This window comes from Antechinus flavipes, chromosome 3 (assembly GCF_016432865.1).
Source record: "Antechinus flavipes isolate AdamAnt ecotype Samford, QLD, Australia chromosome 3, AdamAnt_v2, whole genome shotgun sequence".
Lineage (NCBI taxonomy): Eukaryota > Metazoa > Chordata > Mammalia > Dasyuromorphia > Dasyuridae > Antechinus > Antechinus flavipes.
The window spans coordinates 229,992,350-230,018,258 of NC_067400.1; the positions used below are offsets into that span (position 1 = coordinate 229,992,350).

Consider the following 25,909-nt stretch of genomic DNA (forward strand, 5'->3'; position numbering starts at 1 on the left):
TTTGTGTTGGAATAATTAGTGAGTTGCAGCTGTATACATATTTTAACTCTTGTTTCTTAATTGTCTTTATTTTGGTTTCCATTATAGAAAGTGAACAAATGGAAAGAAACTTCCACCCTACTTCTGTTATGCTTACAAGTACTGTTAATTTACTCCAAACTCTCTGTCTCTGTGCTGGAATTCATGCAGAAATCATGCAAAATGAAGCTACAAGAACTCTGTGTGGTCTACTTAGAATGTTAGTGGAAAGTGGAACAGTAGATAAAACATGTACGTCACAGGTCATGTGAATGGTAAAATAAACATGTTCTTGGGTGATAAACATTTTTCTTAATATGACTTTTTGCCCTACGTTTTCAGTTGTAATATTCTGTGTTTTATCTTTTTCACATTTTAAGAGAAACTGGTTCTTTAAACTTCAGGGTTTTATAAAGGCAGCTATAAAGAAATATTTGCTAATTTTAACAGAGAAATATTTTTAATGTGGTGAGACTTTAAATCATTACTGTTCTTTAATATCATTCTATATAGTCATTGACTATTATAATTTATAGTCTATAAACATTTTGTCAAATGAAGTATGTGGCAGGCATTGTTCTAAGCACCAAAGATACAAGTAAGGGCAAAAAGATACCCACTTCTCTCAAGCTGTTTACTGCCTAATGGGGGAATGCATACAAAAGGGAGCTGAGATGCAGAGTAAGAGGAGAGGCCAGGAGGGAAAGAGGCGAAATACCTGACTTGAAGGTATAATGGAGAAGTCCAGTGCAATGTATCCTGTTGAGAAAAGAAGAGACAGGGGATCTGGGGACCTTCTCCAGAAGGGTCTTGAAGGAATTTGCCAGCCTCTAATTAGTAACTATCAGGGGGTTCTGTTCACTATACCACATGTTCAGGGATGGTGTAGCAGGAATATAGTCATGGAGAAAGAGTTATTTATAATCTTGGGATAGATGAAAATAGAGAAAAGATACATAAAATGTTGGAGGAAGGCAACAGTATATCTTAGTGAGGAAGAAGCCTCAAGAGCAGAGGTCCTCAAACCACGGCCCACGGGCCAGATGTGGCAGCTAAGGATGATTTACCCTTCACCCAGGGCTATGAAGTTTCTTTATTTAAAGGCTCACAAAACAAAGTTTTTGTTTTTATTATAGACCGGCCCTCCAACAGTCTAAGGGACAGTGAACTGGCCCCCTATTTAAAAGTTTGAGGACCCCTGCAAGAGGCTCGCTCTGCCTTTGTCAGAAGAGAAGAGAATATATATTTTGATAAAGATAAGGCAGTTTCAGAAAGTGATTGCTAGTGTTTCAGGAATCACTGAATACTATACTTTGAAACTGTTGCCTCGGAGATGGAAATTATTCTTAAGGAATTCTTTAGGAAAAGAGGATTGTAAAAGATGAGTCTTAAACAGGAGAGGGTAGGTAAGAAATAAGAAAGAGTAATTAGGAATATTTAATCTGATGAGCCTTGAAGTCTGAGCTGTGGTGTTTGGTTACTAGAAATTACCAAAAAATGTTAGAGCATTTTAAAGAATAAAAAAACTGATGATAATTATATAATGATAGATAGGCATTTAGTACAAGAAATAAGAGTGATCTTGGTAAAAAAAAAAAAGTTATAATAGTTCAGATGAATAAAGTTTGAGTTTGAATGACAAGGCAAAGATAAAGTGGAAGAAATGACAAGTTTTTTTCTTTATTTAATAAATAAGAGATATTATTGAAAATCACTGTCTTTATCTTTTGGGGGATAATTATAAAATAGTTGTGATAATAAATTTGGAGAAAATAAATAGATAATTCAGTTCATTGAGTTTTTAGTTCTTTTCTTTATATATCTTATATATACATATATATGCTATGATTTAGAATAGTAATTTTGAATCTTTTGTTTTGTTTTTTATTTTCATTAGAAAGACATTGTCTGAGTGTGGAAAGAAGACTGAATATAAATGATCATAATTTAAGCTAAATTCATTTGAAGCTTTGCTGCCTGTAATTTTGTTTTTCCTTTTCTTTCTTTTCCTTTTCCTTTTTTGGTGAGGCAGTTGGGGTTAAGTGACTTGCCCCGAGTCGCATAGTTAGGATATATTGAAGTTGTCTGAGATCAAATTTGAACTTGGGTCTAATTGACTTTAAAGGTTGCTGCTCCATCTAGTTGCCCCCAGCCTATATAATTTTGGTCATGCATCTTAACTCTTCAAAGTTCCAGCTTCTTCAAACTCTTTAAAATGAGAGGATTGGGACAGCTGTTTAATCAAGCCATTTCTAGCTCTAAATTCTGTCATTTTTATGGTGTTCAGAGACAGTAGGCTTAATGTCTGTTTTTTAGGAATACTGTGATAATTAATCTCAGTTTATAGAAGTACACATGAAAATTATGCTATTCCAATTATTCAGAATATATAGTTGGTTTTGATTTAAAAATGTAATGTAGTAAATAGGGTAAAGGTAGAGATGGAAGAGCAATATTCCTTTTAGATATTAACAGAGTGTCATAATTACATATTTTTTTTATTTTTTAAGAAAAGCATAAGCAACTACAATAACTAAAATAGCATCTTGTTTCAGTTATCAAATGAATTAGAATATTCAAAGTCAAATGACTTTTTAGATAATTTCAGATTAATGAGGCATTACTGTTTTTTCATGTTCTTTATTACCTTTGGTTCTAAAAGAAAAAAGAGAAAACAAATAGTGCCTTATTTTAATTTGGGAGCCTGATGGTGGGGAGAATATTGACATTTTTTTTCCCTCTTTTAGCTTCTTTACCAAATAAGATGGTTTATAAAGAGCAGCACAGAAGTTGGTGTACACTTGGATTTATTCGAAGTATAGCACTTATGCCTCAAATGTGTAGCACCCTTAGCACATCTCAGTGGATCACATTACTAATGAAAATTGTGGAAGGACATGAGTCATTTACAGCAGCTTCGCTTCAGAGACAGGTGATAACTTTTTTAATAAACATATTTTCATTTTTCATTATTATGTTATCTATTTGTCATGTTTTGCCTCTGGTGATTATTGTGATAACTTTCATCATCATTTTCATCTATCGTGGAAATGATAGATTTTCATATCTATATAGGTATATCTGTATCCTCATAGAGTCATCAGTGTGGTCTTTTTAAACATTTTTAAACTTTTAAAACATTTTCCCCTAAAATTTGTCAGTCCTGAAGCAGACCATCCCTTGGTTCTATATCTCTTTCATTACCTAGGACACTTCTTTACACAAAGCAGATGCTGAATAAATATTTTGATTGAGCATTTAGTGATTTAGAAAATATATTTTAAATGCCCACCTCGTGTAGGCCACTCTGCATGATAGAGACAAAAATAAAGTAGTTCTTGCCATCAAAAAACTTATCATCTAATAGGGAGATACACCATGTACCCAGATAAGTGAGTACTGACAACTAGGGAATCAGAAAAGACTTGATTCACATAAGAGGTAGCACACAGACAAGAACTGGCTAGACCATAGAGTGCATGAAAGGGAGTTAGAAGAACATAATCTTGAAAGCTAGCTTTTCATTGAGATTGTGAAAGTCTTTAATTCTACCAAGATGAAGAGTTTGCATTTAATTGGTGTAATATTTTATATTTGTTTGTATTTATGAAGGAGCATTGTTTTATAGAAGCAGTCAAGAGTTATTAAAAAAATTTTGAATAGGAAGTGAAATGGTTTGTTCTGCTTAATTTTGTAGCTTGTAAAATTCTGTTTTATGGGAGGGAGTAAAAGAAGGAATGCGAATTAAAAAGATTATATTATTGTAAATTGTATTATAATACAATTAATTAATGAGCATTTGTTGACAAAACCTCTCTCCCCTCTAGTAGAAGCTTATACTGACAAGGAGCCAACTTCTTTAAATCAGAATGTAAAAGAAATAGCGAGTAGATGAAAGGTAACCTGAAGGGACCAAGAGGTACCTTAACAATTGCTTCTTAAAGGAAATCATAGATTTTGATAGTTGGAACATTGCATTCAAAGGCATAATGATGACAGGTAGAGTGCCATTTGCAAGAAACAGCAGGTTTGGCTGGGTTAGAGTTTGTGAGAAGGAAAAGACTGGGCTTTTGGGGAAGGTAAAAGGGGGTCAGATAGGAGCTTTAAATGCAAAGTAAAGGACTTTATATTTCATTCTGGAGGTAGGGAGGAGGGAAATTCTAGAATTCATTGAGCAAGAAGATGGCATCATCACTTAGCAAAATCACTTTGGCAGCTGAGCAAGGAATGGAAAAAGAATTGTAGCAGGAAAATCAGTTAGAGGCTGTTTCATAGAACATATATGAAGTAATGAGAGCCTGAATTAGGGTGGTATCTATTGGAGAGAATGTGGTGTATAATAGAGATGTAGAGAAAGAAATTTGGCAACTGTTTGGATATATGAGTCTGATCAGAAAAAAGGAGTCAAGGGTCACATAAAAGTTGTGAATCTGGGTGACAAAGAAGGGTGGTGGTTGTCTCTGCAGTAATAGGGAAATTTCAGAAGAAGGGAGAGTTTAGGAAGAAAGATATTGAGTCCAAAGTAATTAAGGCCTGAACTAGGGACAATGATTATGTGAACAATAATAAATGTGAACAATAACAGAAGCTGCAAAAAGTTATGTAGTGAGGATTAAGAAAAATTTATTGGATTAAGCTGTGAAGAAACAGCACTTCTTACAGCAATGTTTAGCAGCACTTGAGAATAACAAAAATAAAAGAAGATTCTATGTGAGTATACATTTTTGTGTGGGATAGGTCCTCACAACTAAGATTTGACCAAGGATGAATAATATAGATCAAGAAGTAAATGATTCCATGGCATGAAATGATAGGGGAAGAAGTTTAAGTACAGCAGTGGTGAAGGTTTGGAGCAAATCAGGTGTGAACGCAATAGGAGTTTTAGTGAAGACAGAATGGATTTAGAAACAGTGAATCAAGGGGAAAGCAAGTATAATAGACTAAGATTACAGAAAAGAGTTTCAGAGTTTGACAATGTAAGTTTGACAATCATTCTGGGCACTTAAGAGGTCTACATTGTTTTTGAGTGAATGAAATAGAATGATGGCGTAAAGGTGAAGAGAGTTAAGGACCTTGAAGTAAAGATCAAACTCTAAGAAATTTCAAAGAATATATATTGCAATTTCTAAATGTAAGAGCTAGACTTGGGCTACAGAGATAGACCATGAACAAGGTCTGAACTACTTGCAGAAAGAGGGAGATATACCTAGGCTAGTAGATGACTGTAGCAAAAATAACACCTGAGGAATATAGATGCTTAGAGTAAATCTAAAGCATAAGAAGTTCCTGATGATGATTTTGATATGATGTGAAGAACAAGGTATGTGTCTTCATCTTTATGAACAAGTGTGCCAGGAGAAATAAAAACTCAGTACTGGAGAGGGTAGCCTGGGTATAGTCATTTCTGGGGGAAAAAAATACAGATTTGTTTGGACCAGAAGATAGATGACCACATATGGGGTAAAGGAGAGTTTAATAAGAGCAGAGCTTAAAGTCATAGATATAGAGCTAGAGGGAACCTTCTGACCCCCTCATTTTATACATGAAAAAACTGGTACAAAGGCATATTTTTTTACAATGTTCAAAAGGAACAATGCAGCTGGAGGCTAGACTTGGAATGATTGGATTAAATAAGTAAGAATGAGAATGTATTGACAAATAACAGAAGGGAAAGGATTGTTGCCAGATAAGTTACAATCTTAGAGGGAGAAGAAGGAGATGATCGTAGGAAAAGAAAAAATGGTTGGGTATTATACATTGACTGGAAAATGATTGATCATAATTATGTTTTCATTAGATCTTAGCAGTACATTTACTGCAAGCTGTACTTCCATCTTGGGACAAAACAGAAAGATCAAGAGATATGAAGTTTCTTGTGGAAAAACTTTTTGGCTTCTTGGGCAGTCTACTTAGTACATGCTCTTCAGACATACCTTTGCTCAGAGGTAGAGTGGCTTTTTACATTATTTGATTAATTAGATGAATTATAAATTCACTTTTAAGCTTTTACTCTATTTTTTATTTCAGAATCAACTCTGAGAAGGAGGAAGTCCAGACCCCAGGCATCTTTGACTGCAACCCATAGTAGTACTTTGGCAGAGGAGATAGTGGCCCTGCTAAGGACTCTGCATTCACTGAGCCAGTGGAATGGACTCATAAACAAGTACATCAACTCTCAGCTAAACTCCATCACCCACATCTTTGCAGGAAAACAGTCGGAAGGGGTAGTTTCCACGTTTTAAAATAAGCTCATTTTTTTCTTTCTAGAATACTTTTAATTAAAAAAAATTAACTTTTAAAATGTATTATTGACTCAGAGGCATTTTAATTTAATTGGATTAACTCTTGTATTTTAGAAAGCAATTTTTTTTTTATTAAAGCCGCTTTATTGTGACTATTTTTATAAAACATAGATAAAAATGTTGATTTTTCTGCTTATGGTTTATTTGTATTTGTTTCATATTAGGCTGTGTTAGAAGATTACTTTCCTGATTCTGAGAATCCTGAAGTTGATGGCCTAATGGCAGTGCTAGCTGTAATTGGTGGAATAGATAGTCGATTGAGGCTGGGTGGCCAAGTGGTACATGATGAATTTGGAGAAGGCACAGTGACACGCATCACTCCTAAAGGCAAAATCACAGTCCAGTTCTGTGATATGCGAATATGTAGAGTTTGTCCATTGAGTCAGCTAAAACCGGTAGGTGCGCTTTGTAGATTTTTCACTGTTGCATATGTAGAAAAATTACAGCACAAAAATGTGATCTAATGCTAGGAATTAGAAAATAGGATCTCAGATGTGGAAAGCGACCTCAAAGGCCATCCAGTCCCATCTATGTCTAATGAAAAATCCTTTTTTTCTGCAATGCACATGATGATAGTCTAGCTTTTGGCTAAAGACTTAAAGAGAAGGGATGTTTTAGTATTTGACTCAATCTGTTCTGTGTCTGAATAGCTCTAGTGTAGGAATTAAACTGGAATCTGTGTCTACCTTTGTAATTTCCACCCACTGTTCCTAGTGCTATCTTCTAGGGTCAAACTGAATATGTCTAATCTCACTGATACTTGGCAACCCTTTAAATATTTGAAGACCTGTTTTTATTAAATCTTCTTTTGTCTTAAATGAGTCCAGATTCTTATGTGGTGGTAAAATTGAGATTTTTGCTATCCTAGTTGTCCTTGTGAGGTCTTAGTCTCACAATTTTGAAATATGACATGTAGAACTGAAGGCATTATTCCAGATTGTCTTGTGATTAGGGTAGATTACAACAGAACACCTCTCTGTTCCTACAGTATATAGTAAAATTCTCTTAAGGCAACTTAAAAACTTATTAACTTATTTGGTGTTTTTGTATCATGCTGTTTACTCATGTTGAGTTTGTAGTCTGTTAAGACTGTCACTTCTTTTTGGATCTGATTGTTTAAACTATTTTGAATTCAGCTAATTCTATGTTCATCTGTCCCAGAGTTGTCAAATTTAGATCCTGCAGAGTTCTGGAATATAGCCCAAAGCAGATTAAAATATTATTGGAAAATATTTTAGCAAAACAAAAATAAAAACATAAATAATGTAACTTTTTAGTTTTTTAAGTCAATATACAGCCAACAGATATCTTTTCCTTTTTGAGTTTTATATTACTGATGTAGCCTGTCACTTTTTAGCTTAAATACAAGAATCATATTAAAGATTGAATTTCATCAAAACTTGGATAAAATCTAGGTAAATTTTATCTTCAATATTTTCCTGTTCTGCTGGTTTTAACAAAGTTAAAACCTCTGTCTAGAAAAGAAAATGAGGTTAATCTTGATTTTAGTTTTAATAAAACTATTTTATTTGTGTGAGACTTGCTTCCTTTAAGGGTTCATTAACCATCTCTATATTAGACTAATACAGAATTCTTCCCTAACCCAAGAATTGAAGCCTAGTTTACTGATTTAAAATTAGCAGATTTTACTCGTTATAATTTTAGTTCTACTATTAACTTTAACTTTACAGCTTTAATTTTCTTGCAGAATAAAATACAGTGTTTATGTATATTCAGAAATTAAAAACACAGTTTAAATGCATTTTTTAAAATAATATTAAAATAGCATAACATAGCATAAAATGTTATAATATAAATTAAAGTTGAGGTTTCATTAAATTATCAAATTTAATGATTAAATTAATTAGTCAACAAATTAAAGTTGATTTGTTCTCATATTAGTCATCCTTAGTTAAGATCTAGGACAGAGCATAAGACTGGTACTGATTTTGGAGTTAATAGACCAAGGTTTAATGCAAGTCACAATATCTCTAGAATTGGATGGCCTTCAGAGTTTTTTCTGTTCTATGTTTATGATCCTAAATAAGATCTAAAGGGTCATCAGTAAAATACAAATGTGAATGAAGATTTTTAAATGATAGACACTATATTCTTTTAAAACATTTCACAATTTTGAAGATTATTATCTTTATTTTCAGCTTCCAGTTATGGCATTTAATGTGAACAACTTACCATTCACGGAATCTATGCTCTCTGTCTGGGCTCAATTGGTCAACTTGGCAGGGAGCAAATTAGAAAAACACAGAATTAAGAAATCTACTAATCAAGCCCTCACAGGTTAGTATATTTTCTCTTTAATTTCAAAAGATCAAAACAGATGTTGATTGAACAGCTTTAGTTGGGAATACTCTGTCAGTGTAAGCTAAATCAAGGAAAGGGTGATATGCATGAAAGAGAAATTTGGAAGTAAAGATAAACTTCCTCCTTCCCCTTTTCTTCCTCTCCAAACCAGATCTTTTCATTATGACCAATAACCTTTACTGGTTAATTATTTGGCTCATGACTGTGATTTGTGATAATGAATTTTTATGAATTAGACAGTGCCAATAAATCATATTATGATGTGCTTTAGACTAAGAGTTGCACATAGTCTTTACTCAGAGTAGCAAAGGACTAACAATTTTGTTTGGCTTTAACATTTGTAGTTAAAAACTTGACCTATTATTTATGTCATTCGGGCTTCAAAAGGCACATTTTTCTTTGTATCTCTTTTCCCTACCTCTTAAAAAAAAGATGTTGGGCAGAAATCGCCATACAACTGGATTTTTAATGATGGGCTCTCAATTATTTTATCTTTAGGTTTCTGAATCAAATCGGAAAAGAGCTCTTGAATCTTAAATTAGAAACAAATCCTTATCTGGGTGCATGGATGTTAAGGGGGAGGTAAAATGAGTCAAACATATTTTTAGCTTTCAGAAATCCCTGTCCGTAGAATTAAATGAATTGCAGAATGGGATAAACTTACATCAGAACATAATATGAAGAGAACTTAGTGAACTTGGAACTGGGAAGACCTGAGTGGAGATCCTACCTCAGACCCTTATTATAGTTGTATGACTCTTGGCAAGTTTAGTGAATTCTGTTTGCTTTGGTGTCTTTTAAAAAATGAATATGCTGGACTTGACAGTTGTTTAGCTCTAAATTGATGCTCTTATGATTAGATTCTGCAGGAGAATTTTTCCACTATTGAATCTAAATTGAACATAGATCTTTTATTAAATATGGGTTTTACTTAAAATAAAATCTAGAATAATCAAATAGGTATAGTTTGATGAATTAAAGTAATGGAGGACATACAGATGTGAGTAAGCAATTAATAGGGTACCATACTTTCATTTTATCTTTTAGAAGGTTTCTTTCAATATACTTAGTGCAAAGTGATTCAAAGAGCTTGCTTTGTATAAAATTTTTTTATACTAAAGAGAAAAAAAATTCTCAATTATAATTGAGGAACATAGAGCTTTTCTGTAAAAATAATCAGATTAGGACTTTATTCTGTGATAGGATGATTCTAATTTGCTTTATAAAGAACATAGCTGACTTACGAGAATCATTTTTCTGCAGTAGCAAACATAAAGGAAAAAAAAAAGTGCTTTGGCATGGATTTTCTGGGCATAGAAATTATTCCTAAACTAGAAGCTTGCACATCAATGTGAGAAGAGCCATGGAGTCATAATGCTGACTAATAATTGTCTGTTGGCCTATAAACGTAACTCTTTATCCACTTAATTTCTGTATTTCACTTTCTTCTGAAGACTTAGGGCTCTAAAAATACCTGGGTCTTTTGGCAAAATGCAAAGTTTCTCTCCTTGAGGTATTGGGAGAGAGTAGCAAAATATCTTAATTTAGTCACTTGGCAGTGGTGCCAGCTTTCCTTAGACTTTTGCTCCTAGGATCATCTGAAAGGGCCCTTAGAGGCTTTCTTGCCTCTCATTTTGCACATGAGGAAACTTTCCCAGGGAGATTGGAGTAACCTCCTCCAAGATAACACAAGTAGAGAGAGGCTGAGACCAAGGCAGATTCTGAGGGAAATTGCTACTGTAGAACCCCTCTACTTTCCTCCTATATGGTAGCTACATGTCTCTGCTTGGGGGAGTGTTAGACTTTTGTATTTTGCATATTTTTTTCAGTATTGTAAATGGAGAGATCAAATTAATTTTGTGTTTATAAGGTTACTGGAATGCCTTTCTCCCAAATGTGTTATCATTTGTGAAGTTTTTAATGTAGTATCTCGTACTTTGATGATGATTCTTCTTTTCTATAGGACAAGTAGACTTGGATTTGCTAAGATGCCAACAATTGAAATTATACATATTGAAAGCAGGTCGAGCATTGCTTTCCCATCAGGATAAACTGAGGCAGATCTTATCTCAACCAGCTTTACAGGAGAATGGAGTTCTCTCTACAGGTATCTTATTTTCAGATCTTTTCTGAAAATTTAATATGCATCTTTTTCTCACAGCTTTTTTTATTTCATGAAAATTAGCCAGAGAAACTTTTTCTTTTTAATAACTTGAGAATGACAGATTTGGATCTAAAGCAGAAGTAAGAAGTCATTGATTGTTTATTTTTAGTGGGTACTATGTGCTAGATATTGTGCTAAGTGCTGATAATAGTGTAAAACACCTAAGGTTCTCTTCCTGTTGAAGTACTGAGAGAATATCTCCTGTTAAGAACTTTAAATTTTCATTCAGGCTTTATTAATTAATAATAATGGCATTGTGCCAGTTAACATAAAGGAAACAAAGATGTAAGACAATCTTTGAAGAATTTTCTGTTTGGATGGGTAAGACTTGCTTAAAGTTGAAAGAACTATTAAACTTTAATTAGTCCAACTATTGTATTTTACAAATGAGGAAATGAAGACTTAAAAAGGTTTAAATGACTCTTCCAATGTCACATATCATTGAGTGACAAAACTGAGATTTGAACCCAGTTCTTCAAATATCTAGTTATTCCTCTACTATATTACCTATCTCATATTGCAAGAAATTAAATGACATAAGAATTGTCAGCAGAAAGATGTGAGTAATAATAGATGAAACATATATAGTACTTTAAAATTTGCAAAGCACTTTACATATATTTTTATTTGAGATACCATGAAATTTTAGCTGAGGAGTAAGTAATTTCTAACTGGTAGAAGACTTAGAAATTTTCATGGTACAAGTAAGTTTTGAGCTGGCCCTTTAGGAATAGTTGTCATTTCAACAGAAAGTAGAGGAAAGGACATGATAGAGGTAGAAAGGTATGGAATCAGAAAAGTACATGACAAGTTTAGGAAATGAGGTAATTTAGATTGGTTGTAGCTAATAAATGTGCAGGAAAATAGGTGATGAGATGTGGGGACTTAGGATCATAAAAGAACTTTGAATGCCAAGCTAAGAAGTATTTGATATGGTCAGTTGAATACTTTGTTTGGGAATCACATGATTGGCCTGTCTTTGGGAAAATTATTTTGACAGGGCTTTGTATAAAGTAAATTGTCATGGAAAGAGAGTGATTATATGTTGGGAAACCACTTAATGGAAATATTAATTAGTCTAGTTGCCCATGAGAACTTGGAGTAATGTTGTATAGCACTAGAAACAGAAATCAATTTCTCTTTTCCCAGTGCAGTTTCACACATAGTAGACACCCAATACATGCTTATTGACTCGACTTAACATACTTAATGTTCTTACATTTTATAGAGGAAGACAACATGTACGACATGTTGTATTGATGTGTATGTCATATATATTGATGTTGTATATGATGTGTAAGTATTTACAAAATAAATATACAGAAGACCATCTTTTGGGGATCAGGAAAGACCTTATTTAGCAGGTTCCAATTGAATTGAACTTTGAAGGAAACAAAGAGAATCTTAAAGGGTGAAGGTGAATATGAGAGAGGTTTTGAGAAGATAAAAAAGGTAACATTTTGCTCTTGGCTATTATATTGGGAAAATAGAGGGAGAAAAAGGATGATTGAAATTTTCAGATTCCTGGCGATCAGTGCTGTTTTCATGCATCACACTAGAGGGATAAAATGCTGACTTTGAGATATTACTTTTGAAATGTTTCAGTTGCTTCTAGCAAGCATTTGGAAATAAAGGACTAGAATTTAGTCGAGATTAAAAACCAGAGATTCAGATTTGGGAGGTATTCTCTTCCTATCCCTCCTAGTGGAAGTGATGAGAGTAGAAGAGAAAAGATCAGTGAGAAAAGAATCTTGGGAGTATCAGTATTTTGGAAAAAGATAGGAAAATTTAGACATATCAGTGAATAAAAAGATTTCTCTCCAGTAGTATATGATATTTTACATATATCCATATTCTTTGTATTTTTAGTTGTACATCCTTCTCAAAAAATAGATTAGTTTCTATTCATAGTTCAATGACAATGTGACAATGTTTATATTCTATGGTTATGTGAATGTATGTTTCATATTTAGCAGAATTTCATTTGGAGAACATTTATTATTCTATTAATATCTATGATGTGCTTTAAAATGCAGATGATGGTACAGCATCCCCTGATATTGGAGATATGTCTCCTGAAGGACCTCAACCTCCAATGATCCTCTTACAGCAGTTGTTGACATCTGCCACACAGCCATCACCTGTAAAGGCAATATTTGACAAACAGGAACTTGAGGTATAATTATGCAACCTGATTAATTTTTATTATAGTATATTAAAAAGAAAATGAAGCTATTTCTTCACAGTGTACATTTTTTGGTAATCTAAGGTCATAGTGTTTCATGATACACTGAAACTTTGTATATCTAGCTTGAAAAAATGAGAGATTCAATAGCATTTTCATCTGTGTTTTTAAGAAAATAACAGTTTTATTTCAGCATTAGAAATTTATACATAGTATTACTATGCAATACTTAGAGCAGTTTAAAAATAAAAAACATCATATCATTTTGTTTCTGTCCCATTGCTGCTATCATTTGTCAACAATCACAATGTCATGAAACTTAGGTGAAAACCAGGTTTTATTGTTGTTTGTCTTTCTTTCTCCAAGAGGACCTTGATCTCAGAAAGGGGATTCATGATTTTACAAGTGAATTGGATTTAAGTGAGTGAGGGCTGTGCAAAAATCGCCAGTCTTACTCTCTTCCTGGAGCCATCTGGTTCCTCTAGAAAGTTCTATATTAGAAATACTGGAGAAGGCCCTGGATGTAGTGGGAGATCTTAGCTTTTTTTAAACTTAGTTTTTTCCCAGATCTCAGTTTATCTGAGGTGATAATCATTTAGTGATTAAAAGTAGGTAAGAAATGAAGCAAAGCCTCTTTTACCTGGTCAAAAAAAAAAAAACCAAAAAAAAAAAACAGTCCGAGAAGGGAAGACCCTTGGGATATCTGGCTAAACAGAAGCAATTGCTATTTACACTCACTCTGAGCCCTTAGAATCCAGTGGCCAGGTGAGACTTGGGCTTTTATCTATTCTTGGCCAGTCAATGAGAGGCAGAGTAATTTGGGTTAAAGTCAGCTTGTGAGGTTTCAACAACCAAAATTTATATTACTTTGTGGAGAGCATTTGATGATTATGAATATGATTACCAATATGCACAGAGGGAGAGGGTGGAATCTAGAGAGATAGGGAAAGAATCAAGTTTATTTACAAGAGAAATGAATATTTATGTGGATGATATCAGGAATGGGTGTGGCGAGAAGGGGGAAAGGTGCAATAAAGGCTGGAAAAGAATAAAACATCTCCTGAAGTGGAAGCACAAGGTCCTGGTAAAACCTGCATTCTTTTCCCTTGAGAACTACTAAATTATGTAAACAGAATGGTCAGCATATCCACAAGGTCTCAAGTTTTCTAGCAAATTGTCCAGCCTGGCACAGACTGATGTGTGTCTGTCTTGACTGCCAGGGACATACAGGGAGTCCAGTTTGAGATACAAATTATGTAAGGGATGGGACCTTTATCCTTAACACATTCAGAGCCTCCTGCATGCTCTGGGTCTAGTGTTTCTGGAAAATATGGCAACTCAACCAGACAAATTCAGGGGACCACTTGATAGGTCTTAACAGTTTATATTATTAAAAAGTTTAAAGGTATCTATTATCATTAGATATATTGCTTGGTGAGATATTTATATATTTTTCCCCTTTTGATGGATTTAAGGCCAGGAAATTTTTGTTTGATGATTTTAAATACTTTATTAGATATCATCCAAGTCCTTTTCAGAGTCAAGTCAGCAGACATTTTTTAAACGCCTGCAATGTGCCAGGTGCTATGTTAATGGTAGGCATACAAAGAAAAGCAAAAAAAAAAAAAAAAAAACCCAGTCCCTGCTCTTTCAAGGAGCTTACAAAGGAGGGTACAAATAAGATGGTCATTAGAGAGATGGCATTAGCTGTAAAAGAGCTTTCTTCAGAAGATGGTATTTTTCCTTGGATCTGAAGCAAAGCAGAGACAAAATGAAGATAGAATTCCAAACATGGGACAACTACTGAAAATCATATATAGAGTCAGGATAGTATCTTGTGGGAAGAATAGAAAAGAAACCTGGGACTTTGACTCAAAAATATGTTAGCAGAGTAATATGTGAGAACACTTGAAACATAGGAAAGTCTTTAAAAACTAAATAGAGAATTTTGTATTTGAACTTGACACTGGAGTTTATTGAATTGAGTTCTGACATAATAGACCTTCACTTTAGGAAGAGCAATTTGATATTGAGTGAAATAATGGGCAGGGAGAATAACCATAATGTTCATGCAGTAATCTCAGATGAAAGCTGCACCGGAGTGGTGACAATATCAGAAAAAAAAGGCACTCATGAAAAATGTTGTGAAGATATACTGAATAGTATTTGGCAGCAGATTATAACAGATTACATAGGAGGAGGTATGGCGACAGGAAAATGGTAATATTTTCCATGGTATTAAGGAATTGAGGCAAACGGGGCTAAGTCACTTAACTAGGGTCACCTAGTTAGAAAGTATGTGAGGCCAGATTTGACGGCAGATGAATCTTTCAGTGGTTAAATCAATTCAGAACTCCACTAACAGTGCATTAGTGTCTCAGATTTTCCACATCTCCTCTAACGTTTGTCAATTCCTTTATTATATTAGTCAAGCCGATGGATATGAGATATGGTACCTTTTAGTTTTCATTTCTCTTATCAGTAGTGTTGTAGGGCATTTTTTCATATTTCATAAATAATTTTGATTCCTTTGACTGAAAACTGCCTATTCATAACTGTTTATATCCTTTAATCATATATCAATTAGGGATTGGCTGTTATTTTTGTAAATTTTACTGACTTCTCTCTATATTTGAGAAATGAGATATTTTTAGATATTTTCAGATATTTTCAGAGATATTTTCTATAAACTTCACAGTTAGGGTTACTGTGTATTTCTCTTCATCCTATTCTTCCCACATTTTTCTTCTTCTTCTTCTTCTTCTTCTTCTTCTTTCTTCTTCTTCTCTTCTTCTTCTTCTTCTTCTTCTTCTTCTTCTTCTTCTTCTTCTTCTTCTTCTTCTTCTTCTTCTTCTTCTTCTTCTTCTTCTTCTTCTTCTTCTTCTTCTTCTTCTTCTTCTTCTCTCTTCTTCTTCTTTCTTCTTCTTCTTCTTCTTCTTCTTCTTCTTCCTTCTTCTTCTTCTTCTTCTTCTTCTTCTTCTCTTCTTCTTCTTCTTCTTCTTCTTCTTCTTCTCTTCTTCTTCTTCTTCTTCTTCTTCTTCTTCTTCTTCTTCTTCTCTTCTTCTTCTTCTTCTCTTCTTCTTCTTCTTCTTCTTCTTCTTCTTCTTCTTCTTCTTCTTCCTCTTCTTCTTCTCTCTTCTTCTTCTTCTTCTTCTCTCTTCTTCTTCTTCTTCTTCTTCCTTCTTCTTCTTCTTCTTCTTCTTCCTCTTCCTCTTCCTCTTTTTCCTTCTCCTCCTCTTCCTCTTCCCTCCTCCTCCTCCTTCTCCCCCTCCTTCTCCCCCTCTTCTTCTTCTTCTTCTTCCTCTCTTCCTCTTCTTCCTCTTCTTCTCCTCTTCCTCTTCTCTTCTTCTCTTCCTCTTCCTCTTTTTCCTTCTCCTCCTCTTCCTCTTCCTCCTCCTCCTCCCCCTCCTTCTCCCCCTCTTCTTCTTCTTCTTCTTCCTCTCTTCCTCTTCTTCCTCTTCCTCCTCTTCCTCTTCTTCTTCTTCCTCTTCCTCCTCTTCCTCTTCTTCCTTCTCCTCCTCTTCCTCTTCTTCCTCTTCTTCCTCTTCCTCTCTCTCTTTTCATCTTGTTCATCTTCAAAAAATGTTTTGCTTCTTTCTACTGCTTTCCCTTCTATTCTCTATTCTATAAGCCTTTTCCCTGCTCACCTTTTTTTTTTTCCCCCTTAATTCCATTCCCTTCCAACTTTCCTATAGGGTAAGATAGATTTCTATATCATATATTGAGTGGGCAATGTTATTCCCTCTTTAAGCCAATTTTGATGAGTAAAAGGCAAGTACTTTCCCTATCTTACCCCTCCTTTAGGTGAGATAATTTATCCCATTCTAACTCTCCCTTTCTTTTCCTATGGCATTCCTCTTTCTCTAACCCCTTATTTTTATTTTTTTATTAGATATCATCCCATCATAATTCACTTAAATGTGCTCTATCTATTCTCCTTGCTGCTTCAATAATGAGAAAACTTTTAGGAAATATAAGCATCATTTTCCCATGTTAGGAATGTCAATAATTTAAACTTATTGAATCCCTTCTGATTTTTTTTCTTGTTTCCCTCTTTATGATTCTCATGATGCTTGTATTTGAAAGGCAGATTTTCTTTTCTGCTCTGTTCTTTTCATCAATAATACTTGAAAGTCTTTTATTTCATTGAATTTCCATTTTTACCTTTGGAAGATTATAGTTGTATCTTGGTTGTTATCATAGCTCCTTTGCCTTCTGAAATATAATAATTATTCCCAAACTCTGATTCTGTAGCATCTGTTCAATCTTAGGTTGTTTTGATTGTTACTTTTCTTTTGATTTTTTTTTCCTTCTTTTGATTTTATTTGATTGTTTCTTGATATCTCATGAAAACATTTAACATCCATTTGTTCAGTTCTAATTTCTTTTCTTTTCTTTAATAGCTTTTTATTTACAAGTTATATGGATGGGTAATTTTACAGCATTGACAATTGCCAAACCTTTTGTTCCAATTTTTCCCCTTCTTTCCCCCACCCCCTCCCCTAGATGGCAGGATGACCAGAAGTTATTAAATATATTAAAGTATAAATTAGATACACAATAAGTATATATAACCAAACCGTTATTTTGCTGTACAAAAAGAATCAAACTCTGAAATATTGTACAATTAGCTTGTGAAGGAAATCCAAAATGCAGGCAGGCAAAAATATAGGGATTGGGAATTCATTGTATTGGTTCTTAGTCATCTCCCAGAGTTTTTTCGCTGGGTATAGCTGGTTCAGTTCATTACTGCTCCATTGGAACTGATTTGGATCATTTCATTGCTGAAGATGGCCAGGTCCAATTCTCATTTTTAAGGAATTGTTTTCTTCAGTGAACTTTTATATCTTCTTTTCCATTTGGCCAATTCTCCTTTTTAAGGAGTTCTTTTTTTTTTCAGTGAATTAGTGTTTGTGTTTTTAATTACACACACACACAAACACACACACACACACACACACACACACACACACATCCTCCCCCCATTTTAAAATATATGTATTTCCTTTTGGCAAGTTGTGCTTTTTAAAGAGGTGGTCTTTTTAGTGGATTTTGGTGCTATTTTACTATTTGACCTATTCTATTTTTTAAGATACTGTTTTCTTTAGTATTTTCTTTCCTGAACTGTTGACTCTTTTCATGATTTTCTTGCTTTCATTTTTCCCCCAAGTTTTTCTCTCCTTCCTCTATTTGATTTTTAAAATCCTTTTTGAGCTCTTCCAGGAATTTTTTGGAGGCCTGAGACCAATTCACTCTTTCTTTGAGACATTTGATGTACCAGTATCTTCTATATGGCTATTGTAACTTTCTGTGTGCTGGTGGTGGTGGTGGTTGTGATTGTTGTTTACTCCTTTTTGCAGCTTATTTTTTGACTTTTAACTTTATGGCAAAGTTGGGCTCTGCTCCCAGGGTAGAGGGGGCACTGCCTCAAGCTTCAGATTTTTTGTGTGGATATTTTCAAAGCAAGTTCTGGGAAAATGTAAGTTTTCAGTCTTTCCAGGATGGTGTGATCTAAGAAGAAATGTGTAATTACTACTCCCCTGAACTGTGCTTTAGTCTGTGAGGGACCACAAGCACTTTTTTGTACCCTGGATCTGTGACCAGGATGTCCGCTTCCTTATGTCTGTAAACTTTGATGTGCTAGTGTTCCTCTTCACTCTGGATACAATAGAGTCCTATAACAGCAAAGAGACTCCTGTAATCTACTGACCATCTGACCAGTCTCATTACTATTTGTGCGCTGCTGAGAGCTCTAGAAGCTATTGCTTTCACTAATTCTGTTGTCCCCAAAGCCTGCTGCTGGTTTTTTGCTGACCTTCTGTGTTCTCTTGGCCTGCAAAATTGTTTTATAATATATTGTATTTCATGACTCTCAGAGATAACAGCAATTATGTATAAATTTATCATTGTTTTCATAATTTATGACTTTATAGTATTCATTTCTTAAGATGTTTATACAAAATTGTGGGTTTTTTCCCCCTTTGGATAGGCTGCTGCTTTGGCTGTATGCCAGTGTCTAGCTGTGGAGTCTACTCATCCATCAACTCCAGTGTTTGAAGAATGTAGCTCTAGTGAGGCCACCACACCTGTCACAGTCCAGCATATTCGATCTGTAAAAGTGAAAAAGCGAAAGCAGTCTCCTCTCCCTGCTTTGCCTATTGTAGTACAGCTCATGGAAATGGGATTTCCGAGGAAAAACATTGAATTTGCATTAAAGTCTCTTACTGGGAGTGCTTCGGGGTTACCAGGTATTGCATTTTCAAGACGACCCATTTTATTCATATGCTTAAATATATTGTGCCTTTCCATTATATATAGAATTAAGTTTAATTGACAGTATAATGATAGCAGCTGTTCTTAATTCTTGTTAATACAATAAAACATGAAGTTTACATGAACTAATAATATATATATATATATATATATATATATATATGCTCTTTTTTTTAAGGTGTTGAAGCCTTGGTTGGTTGGTTGCTGGATCATCCTGATGTCCAAATTACTGATCTCTCAGATGCTGATACAGTCTCTGATGAATACTCTGATGATGAAATAGTGGAAGATGTAGAAGAGACTGAAGTATCTTACCCTGTGGTTAGTATGTGAAGAGACAATGTGTTATAGGTGGAAGACTCCTTTATTTGGAGTTAGTGGACATGGATTTGAAACCCAGCCTTTCTGTTTACTATTGGCAAGATTGTGGGCAAATCTTCTTTCAGCCTCATTTTGCTTATTTGTAAAATGTATTAGAAGAGATAATCAGCCTCTCAGAAATTTTGCAGTTTAGGATCTCTGATTCCAAAATCTTTATTAAAAGTTGAATAAGTAATTAATTTTAAGTATGATTTGGATGACTTAAACTTGCAAAACACAAGTAATAGAGTTTAATGCAAAACACAAGTTGTTTTGTGTTAACTAATTATTTTGTTCATGTTAGACTTTTCTTCCCAATTAGACTCACCCTTGAGAAGAGTGAAAAAGTCTTTGGTTTTGGTTTTGTCATAGCATTTATTAAGATGATGGGTCTATAGTAGTAAATCAATAAATATTTTGATTGTTGTTTTTCTTGTCTAAATGGGAGTGACTTCTTTAGTACTGTCTAATGAGAAATAAAAGGCACGAAGATATATTTTCTGGCATTTGGTATTCAATATGTTGAAATGAATATTGTCCTAATTTTTTTTTTTTTTGGATGGCTTAATCTTAATTATTTTGAGATTGATGCAGAAGTTTTGAATATTTGCAGTTTCCTAGATTTGTTTCTGGAAATAATATCAACAGTGTCAAAGTGTAAATGTGATTTTATTTAGGTTTAAATACTTTAAAAAAATTTTTTTTGGTTTTGTTTTAGTCTAGTTGTGCTGTTGTAACGGAGAGTCACACTTATAAAAAACGAGCTGATTTCTTAAGTAATGATGACTATGCAGTATATGTTAGAGAAAACATTCAGGTGAGTAGTATTTTTAGGCACCAGATTATTAGATATTGGCTTGTATGAATCATTCAGTTCTTATAGCTATGACTGGATATGCTCTCTTGATTTTAATTTAGGTAGGAATGATGGTTAGGTGCTGCAGAACATATGAAGAAGTTTGTGAAGGAGATATAGGTAAAGTGATTAAATTGGACAGAGATGGATTACACGACCTCAATGTGCAGTGTGATTGGCAACAAAAGGGGAGTACCTATTGGGTTAGGTATATCCATGTTGAACTTATAGGTAAGGGCAGTTTTCAGTAAATTCTCTTGATGTATTTTAATATGAAGAAAAATATTTTTAGAAATAAATATAAAGTATGTTTGTTTGGTTGAAATTCTTAGGTTTCCCACCACAGAGTTCTCCTTCCCATATCAAGATTGGTGATAAAGTTAGGGTGAAAACATCAGTAACCACACCAAAATACAAATGGGGATCAGTTACTCATAGAAGTGTGGGAGTTGTGAAAGGTAATGTATATCCATTTGAACAATATACAAAATAATTTTTTATCATTTCATACCATGTTTTATGTCTAGAAAAATCCATGATCCCAAAGTGCTAAGTATTAAAATACTTTACAAGTTTTTTTATGTGTTATAAAATCTGGATGCTGTTTTGGTAATTAGAAATTTGTATTATAACTGGATTAGTCAATTGGTTGTACTAATGTTCCATTTCATTCTTTAGCAATAGCAGTAATTACCCATAGACTACTGATCTGAGATTTTGAAGACTTTTAGTAATGTGAAATTATTAAAGAAGATCAGAGAAATTTTAAAATGTTAATATATTTTTCCCTTTTAAATTTTGAGTTCCATAAGTGTTTTGTTCTCAAGATAGAATACTAAATTACTTACCTTTTTCATTTTTCATTCTTTTTTTCTTTCAGAAGTTCTTAAAAGTATTGTACATTTTGTTGCTTTTAGGAATAAGATCATTTTAGACATTCTAAGACTGAAGGTGACAGTGCAAAGATTTTGTTTTTAGTTTATATTTTTATATAGTAAATTACTTTTGCTGTTGGTGGTAGCAGGGTTATTTCTTAGGTATTAATGATGGACAGTCACTTTTAAGTACATGTGTATATTAAAAATATTTTATAAGCAAAGTTATAGTTTCTTCGTCTTTTTGGTAACTGATAAATATTTCATTTCCCCCACCAAGAAATTTCTGTATGTTTTAGCTTTTAGTGCCAATGGAAAAGATGTCATTGTGGATTTTCCTCAGCAGTCTCATTGGACGGGATTATTATCAGAAATGGAATTGGTGCCTAGTATTCATCCTGGAGTTACGTACGTTTTGATTTTCTTACATTCTGAAGAACATTACATTGTGGAACATTAGTTGAGCTTTTATAAAGGTAGAACTTTTTTTGTGGCTTAAACTGTGTTGTTATTTTGGTGAAGCTGACAAATAGCAGCTTCACAGAATGTTTTCAAATGCATAAAATTGAAGATTGCAAAGGAAACTAAAGATCCCAAGTTGTTAGATGTCCTGAAATCTCTCTCTTGGTGATCCATGGATTATAGATCGAGCCTACTTTTTTATAGCAAATTGAGAAAGCTTTTATGTATTCATTTGTCATCTTTTAAATTATTAAATTTGTCATATATTTTCAAATTGTTAGGTGTGATGGCTGCCAAATGTTTCCTATCAATGGTCCTCGTTTCAAATGCAGAAGTTGTGATGATTTTGACTTTTGTGAGACCTGTTTTAAAACCAAGAAGCATAATACTAGACATAGTTTTGGCAGAATAAATGAACCAGGTATGTCAAGTGAGAGAATCTGTATGTTTTCTTCCAGCTAGTATGAAAATAAATACCTCAACTAGTATTCATTGACTATTTGAAAAATGCAGAATTATTGAGGAAATAAGAAGATTTAGCTTTTATCAAATTACCTCATGTTTGTTCTCAGAAATTTAAATTAAAAAAATTAATATAAATAATTCATGGTTCATCTTTAAAGTTGCTCTTTTGTTCTAAGATTCAACAATGTGAAAGGGAACTGGGAGATACTGTACTTATATGTACTTTTATTTATATACTTAATTATATATAGCAGTCAAAATAGGTTGAATTGTGTAGGATCCTGTAAAGATCATGAGACAGGGAATCTGAAAAAAATCTGGGTCTAATCTCCAATCTCCAATTTCCCTGTAGTAATTGTATGTCATTGGGCAAGTAACTCAATTTCTCTTAATATGAGAGTGTGTGACTAGATAGTGAAGAGAACCTTTGGAATTTTTAACACTTTTTTCAAGAATGAATTATTACCTGTAATTTATAGGTACTTGAGTATTTACAGTTCTTTATTTTAACAAAATAGTTTTGCAATTTTCTCCTTTTTTTGAGAAAGCACACGTTATTTCTGTACTTGCCATCTTGAACTTATCCTTTTTGGCTTGGAACCATGTGGTTTATATAGCTGTAGTGATTATAAAAACCTGAGAAATTAGTTGGCATCCATGGTGTATCTTTGCTATTGAAATGTGACAGGAATAGGGATGCTATTGCTTTTTAATTGGAGAATATGGGAACATTAAATTCATCAAAATAAGACATAAAATTTTTCTAAGATCCAATGATTCCCAACATAATACTATTTATGTACATGACTATTCATTTTATGTTGGGCAGGTCAGTCTCTTGTATTTTGTGGGCGTTCTGGGAAACAGCTAAAACGTTGCCACAGTAGTCAGCCTGGAATGCTCTTGGATAATTGGTCAAGAATTGTTAAGAATTTAAATGTGTCCTCATCCGTAAATCAGGCTTCTCGCTTGATTGATGGCAGTGAACCATGTTGGCAGTCATCTGGATCACAAGGAAAGGTAAATAGAAATAGATTGTATATTACAATTCTGCTTTTTCAGTTAATTTAAGTTTTCAAAATAGATTTGGAGGAGTATTTACTTTGAGAATGTCTGGAAAAGTCTATTAGAATAGCGTATAATAGTATTCTTTTTAGAATAAATATGCTTATTTAACATATTTGGAAAAAATATTCATGGCATTGACCATTTTTCTACCAAGACATAGCTATTGAACTGTGGGCATAAATTCAAATATGTGTGCATGTGTGTGTATATGTAATTTTCACCAATGAAGAAAGTATATCAATGAAAAAGCATTTCTTAAATACCTATTTACTGTGTGCCATGTACTATAGCAGGCACTTGGGATGCAGCTATCAAAAAAAAGGAAACCAGAATTTCTGTTATGGATCTTACATTTTTGTAGACAACATGTATATATGTTGCCAACAGTTTTTTCCACTCTCTCACGATACTTTCGTTGGTCCTTGGCCAGGATCAGAAGTTCATGAGGGACCCCAATCATTTTACTTTACTCCCAGTTTGACTCTGAACTTCTGTACTTCCTGGATAACAGCCTTATCTTTTCCCTCTGCCTTGAGACTCCCTTCCCCACTCCCACCCCCCTCTTTATTAGAAGGTAAGTTTCTTGAGGGTCAGTACTATTTTCCTGTCATATAGTAAGAATTTAAGAAATTATATATTTACCTGCAATAGAAAAATAATTTTTTAGCTTTGAAATGATTTTCTTTGTATTTGAATATTAATATGTCCAGTTTATAAACTAATTGTAAGACTGTAAAACTGAGCTTATTTTCAGATTAGTGTATAGAAATAGCCTAGCCTGTCATATTAAACCTGACTAAATATTTTAGAATTAATATTTTTTAAAAGTCTAGACTATTTATTAACTAAGGATAATTTTTTTTAAAGCATTGGATTCGACTGGAGATTTTCCCAGATGTTCTTGTTCATAGACTGAAAATGATAGTAGATCCTGCTGACAGTAGCTACATGCCTTCACTAGTTGTAGTTTCAGGTAATTGAATCAAATTACTGGGGAAAGAAACTTTCTTTTTCAGATTATAAAATCTGTTTCTCTAATTCCTTGATTTTGTTTTTTAGGTGGGAATTCCCTAAATAATTTAATTGAACTAAAGACAATCAATATTAACCCAGCTGATACCACAGTGCCTCTTCTAAGTGACTGCACGGAGGTAAGTGCCAAGGAGTGTTAACCAAGGAGTTAGTATTTCATAATTTGACATTCAAATTGTTTAATGCTTTCAGTTCCCTACCAGTGTCTAGTCTCTCTTGTTCCATTTATATATTTTTTTCTTGATGATTCAGGATTAGGTTGTGTTATATTCCAGTTGTAAATTTTCAAGTAATCTTGAGAAAAAAATTCCATAAGAAATTTTTTTAAAACTCTTGACAACTTTTCTCAAGTTGTTGTTTCAAAAAAAAAATACCAAAAAATCTCTTAAAGGGCAGTAAAGAGTGTAGCACCTTGTACCTAGCAGCTGCTTAATAGATATTTGTGGACTAAATTGATCCTTTGATTTCCTGCCTATGGGAGTCAAATTATTGTTGACCAAATCTAAGTCAGTTATGTTGCTGGTACTGTGTGGTTTGAAGTGAAGTGATTGCTTTTATTCTTGATCCTTTGGATGCAGTTTTCCTAGTAATCTTGACATACTATGTATTATGTTTAGACATTCATTGAAGAGTGTATTATATACAATCCATGTATATTCTGCGAAAAGTTTATAAGATCACTTTTGATTAGTACTACAGTTGTTACACAAAAGAGAGGTTTTCCTGTCCCTGAAATAAATGATCTGATGAACATAAATGATTAAAAAACATACATATAAGAACATTGGGAGAGTTCTGTAATAAGTCTTTTGCTTTCTGTCTGCTATATTTAACACTAGTGATGACCCTTTCCTTGATACTCTTTGGATTTTTGCAACTTTTTTTTGGTGGCATTCTTATTTCCTGATTTACCAACTCCTGCCAGATCCTATCTTATAATTACCTCTTCTCAGTATCCTTTAGTTGTGTAAACAACTAAATGTTGTTCACAAAACCCTAAACGTGGCCCTCAAGATTCTGTTTTAGATCCTCTTCTGTTCCCTGTATACATTCTTGATATCATCAGGTCCAGGATAATTCCATCATAAATTATTATAATTTATGATAATTAAATTAATCATTCAATTTTTCTATATCTATCTTGTCCTTTTTTTCCTCCTGAGCTTCAATATTATCAATTTTCTAATATTTCAAGCTTGTGGCCCAGAGAAATCTCAAACTCTACAAACTCAAACAGGATTCATTATCCCTGCCTCTTTTTTCTTCCCCGCTACTCATCCTTCCTTCAAACTTCCCTATTTCTGTTAAAGGTATGACCATTGCTTCACTCCCCTTATAGTCTGTCAACATAATAGCTATTTAAATTTGACATTGTCTTCTGCTCTTAAATCTCTTCATTCTGTGTCATATAGGTGCTCACTTATTGCCAAACCTCAGGCTTGAATTATTCTCATCATCCACTTTTTGTAGTCTTATTCACAAGCTACTGAATTGAGGTTGAAGGAAAACTCTTTTGACTGAATATAT

General features: G+C 33.5%; 1 protein-coding gene across 3 annotated transcripts in view; it reads left to right on the forward strand.

Annotated features, from left to right (window-relative positions):
• HERC2 (HECT and RLD domain containing E3 ubiquitin protein ligase 2) overlaps nucleotides 1–25,909 on the forward strand; it is a 213,766-nt gene that overhangs the window by 111,808 nt on the left and 76,049 nt on the right. For all 3 annotated transcript variants that reach the window (XM_051984643.1, XM_051984641.1, XM_051984642.1), the window contains exons 38-55: nucleotides 88–270; nucleotides 2,766–2,950; nucleotides 5,816–5,963; nucleotides 6,046–6,242; nucleotides 6,485–6,715; nucleotides 8,480–8,618; nucleotides 10,606–10,749; nucleotides 12,843–12,982; nucleotides 18,981–19,239; nucleotides 19,443–19,585; nucleotides 20,343–20,441; nucleotides 20,543–20,711; nucleotides 20,813–20,938; nucleotides 21,655–21,763; nucleotides 22,099–22,238; nucleotides 23,112–23,302; nucleotides 24,218–24,323; nucleotides 24,410–24,501. In XM_051984643.1, coding sequence (XP_051840603.1) covers nucleotides 88–270; nucleotides 2,766–2,950; nucleotides 5,816–5,963; nucleotides 6,046–6,242; nucleotides 6,485–6,715; nucleotides 8,480–8,618; nucleotides 10,606–10,749; nucleotides 12,843–12,982; nucleotides 18,981–19,239; nucleotides 19,443–19,585; nucleotides 20,343–20,441; nucleotides 20,543–20,711; nucleotides 20,813–20,938; nucleotides 21,655–21,763; nucleotides 22,099–22,238; nucleotides 23,112–23,302; nucleotides 24,218–24,323; nucleotides 24,410–24,501 — 2,801 coding nt within the window. The remainder of the gene's footprint in view (nucleotides 1–87; nucleotides 271–2,765; nucleotides 2,951–5,815; nucleotides 5,964–6,045; nucleotides 6,243–6,484; nucleotides 6,716–8,479; nucleotides 8,619–10,605; nucleotides 10,750–12,842; nucleotides 12,983–18,980; nucleotides 19,240–19,442; nucleotides 19,586–20,342; nucleotides 20,442–20,542; nucleotides 20,712–20,812; nucleotides 20,939–21,654; nucleotides 21,764–22,098; nucleotides 22,239–23,111; nucleotides 23,303–24,217; nucleotides 24,324–24,409; nucleotides 24,502–25,909) is intronic.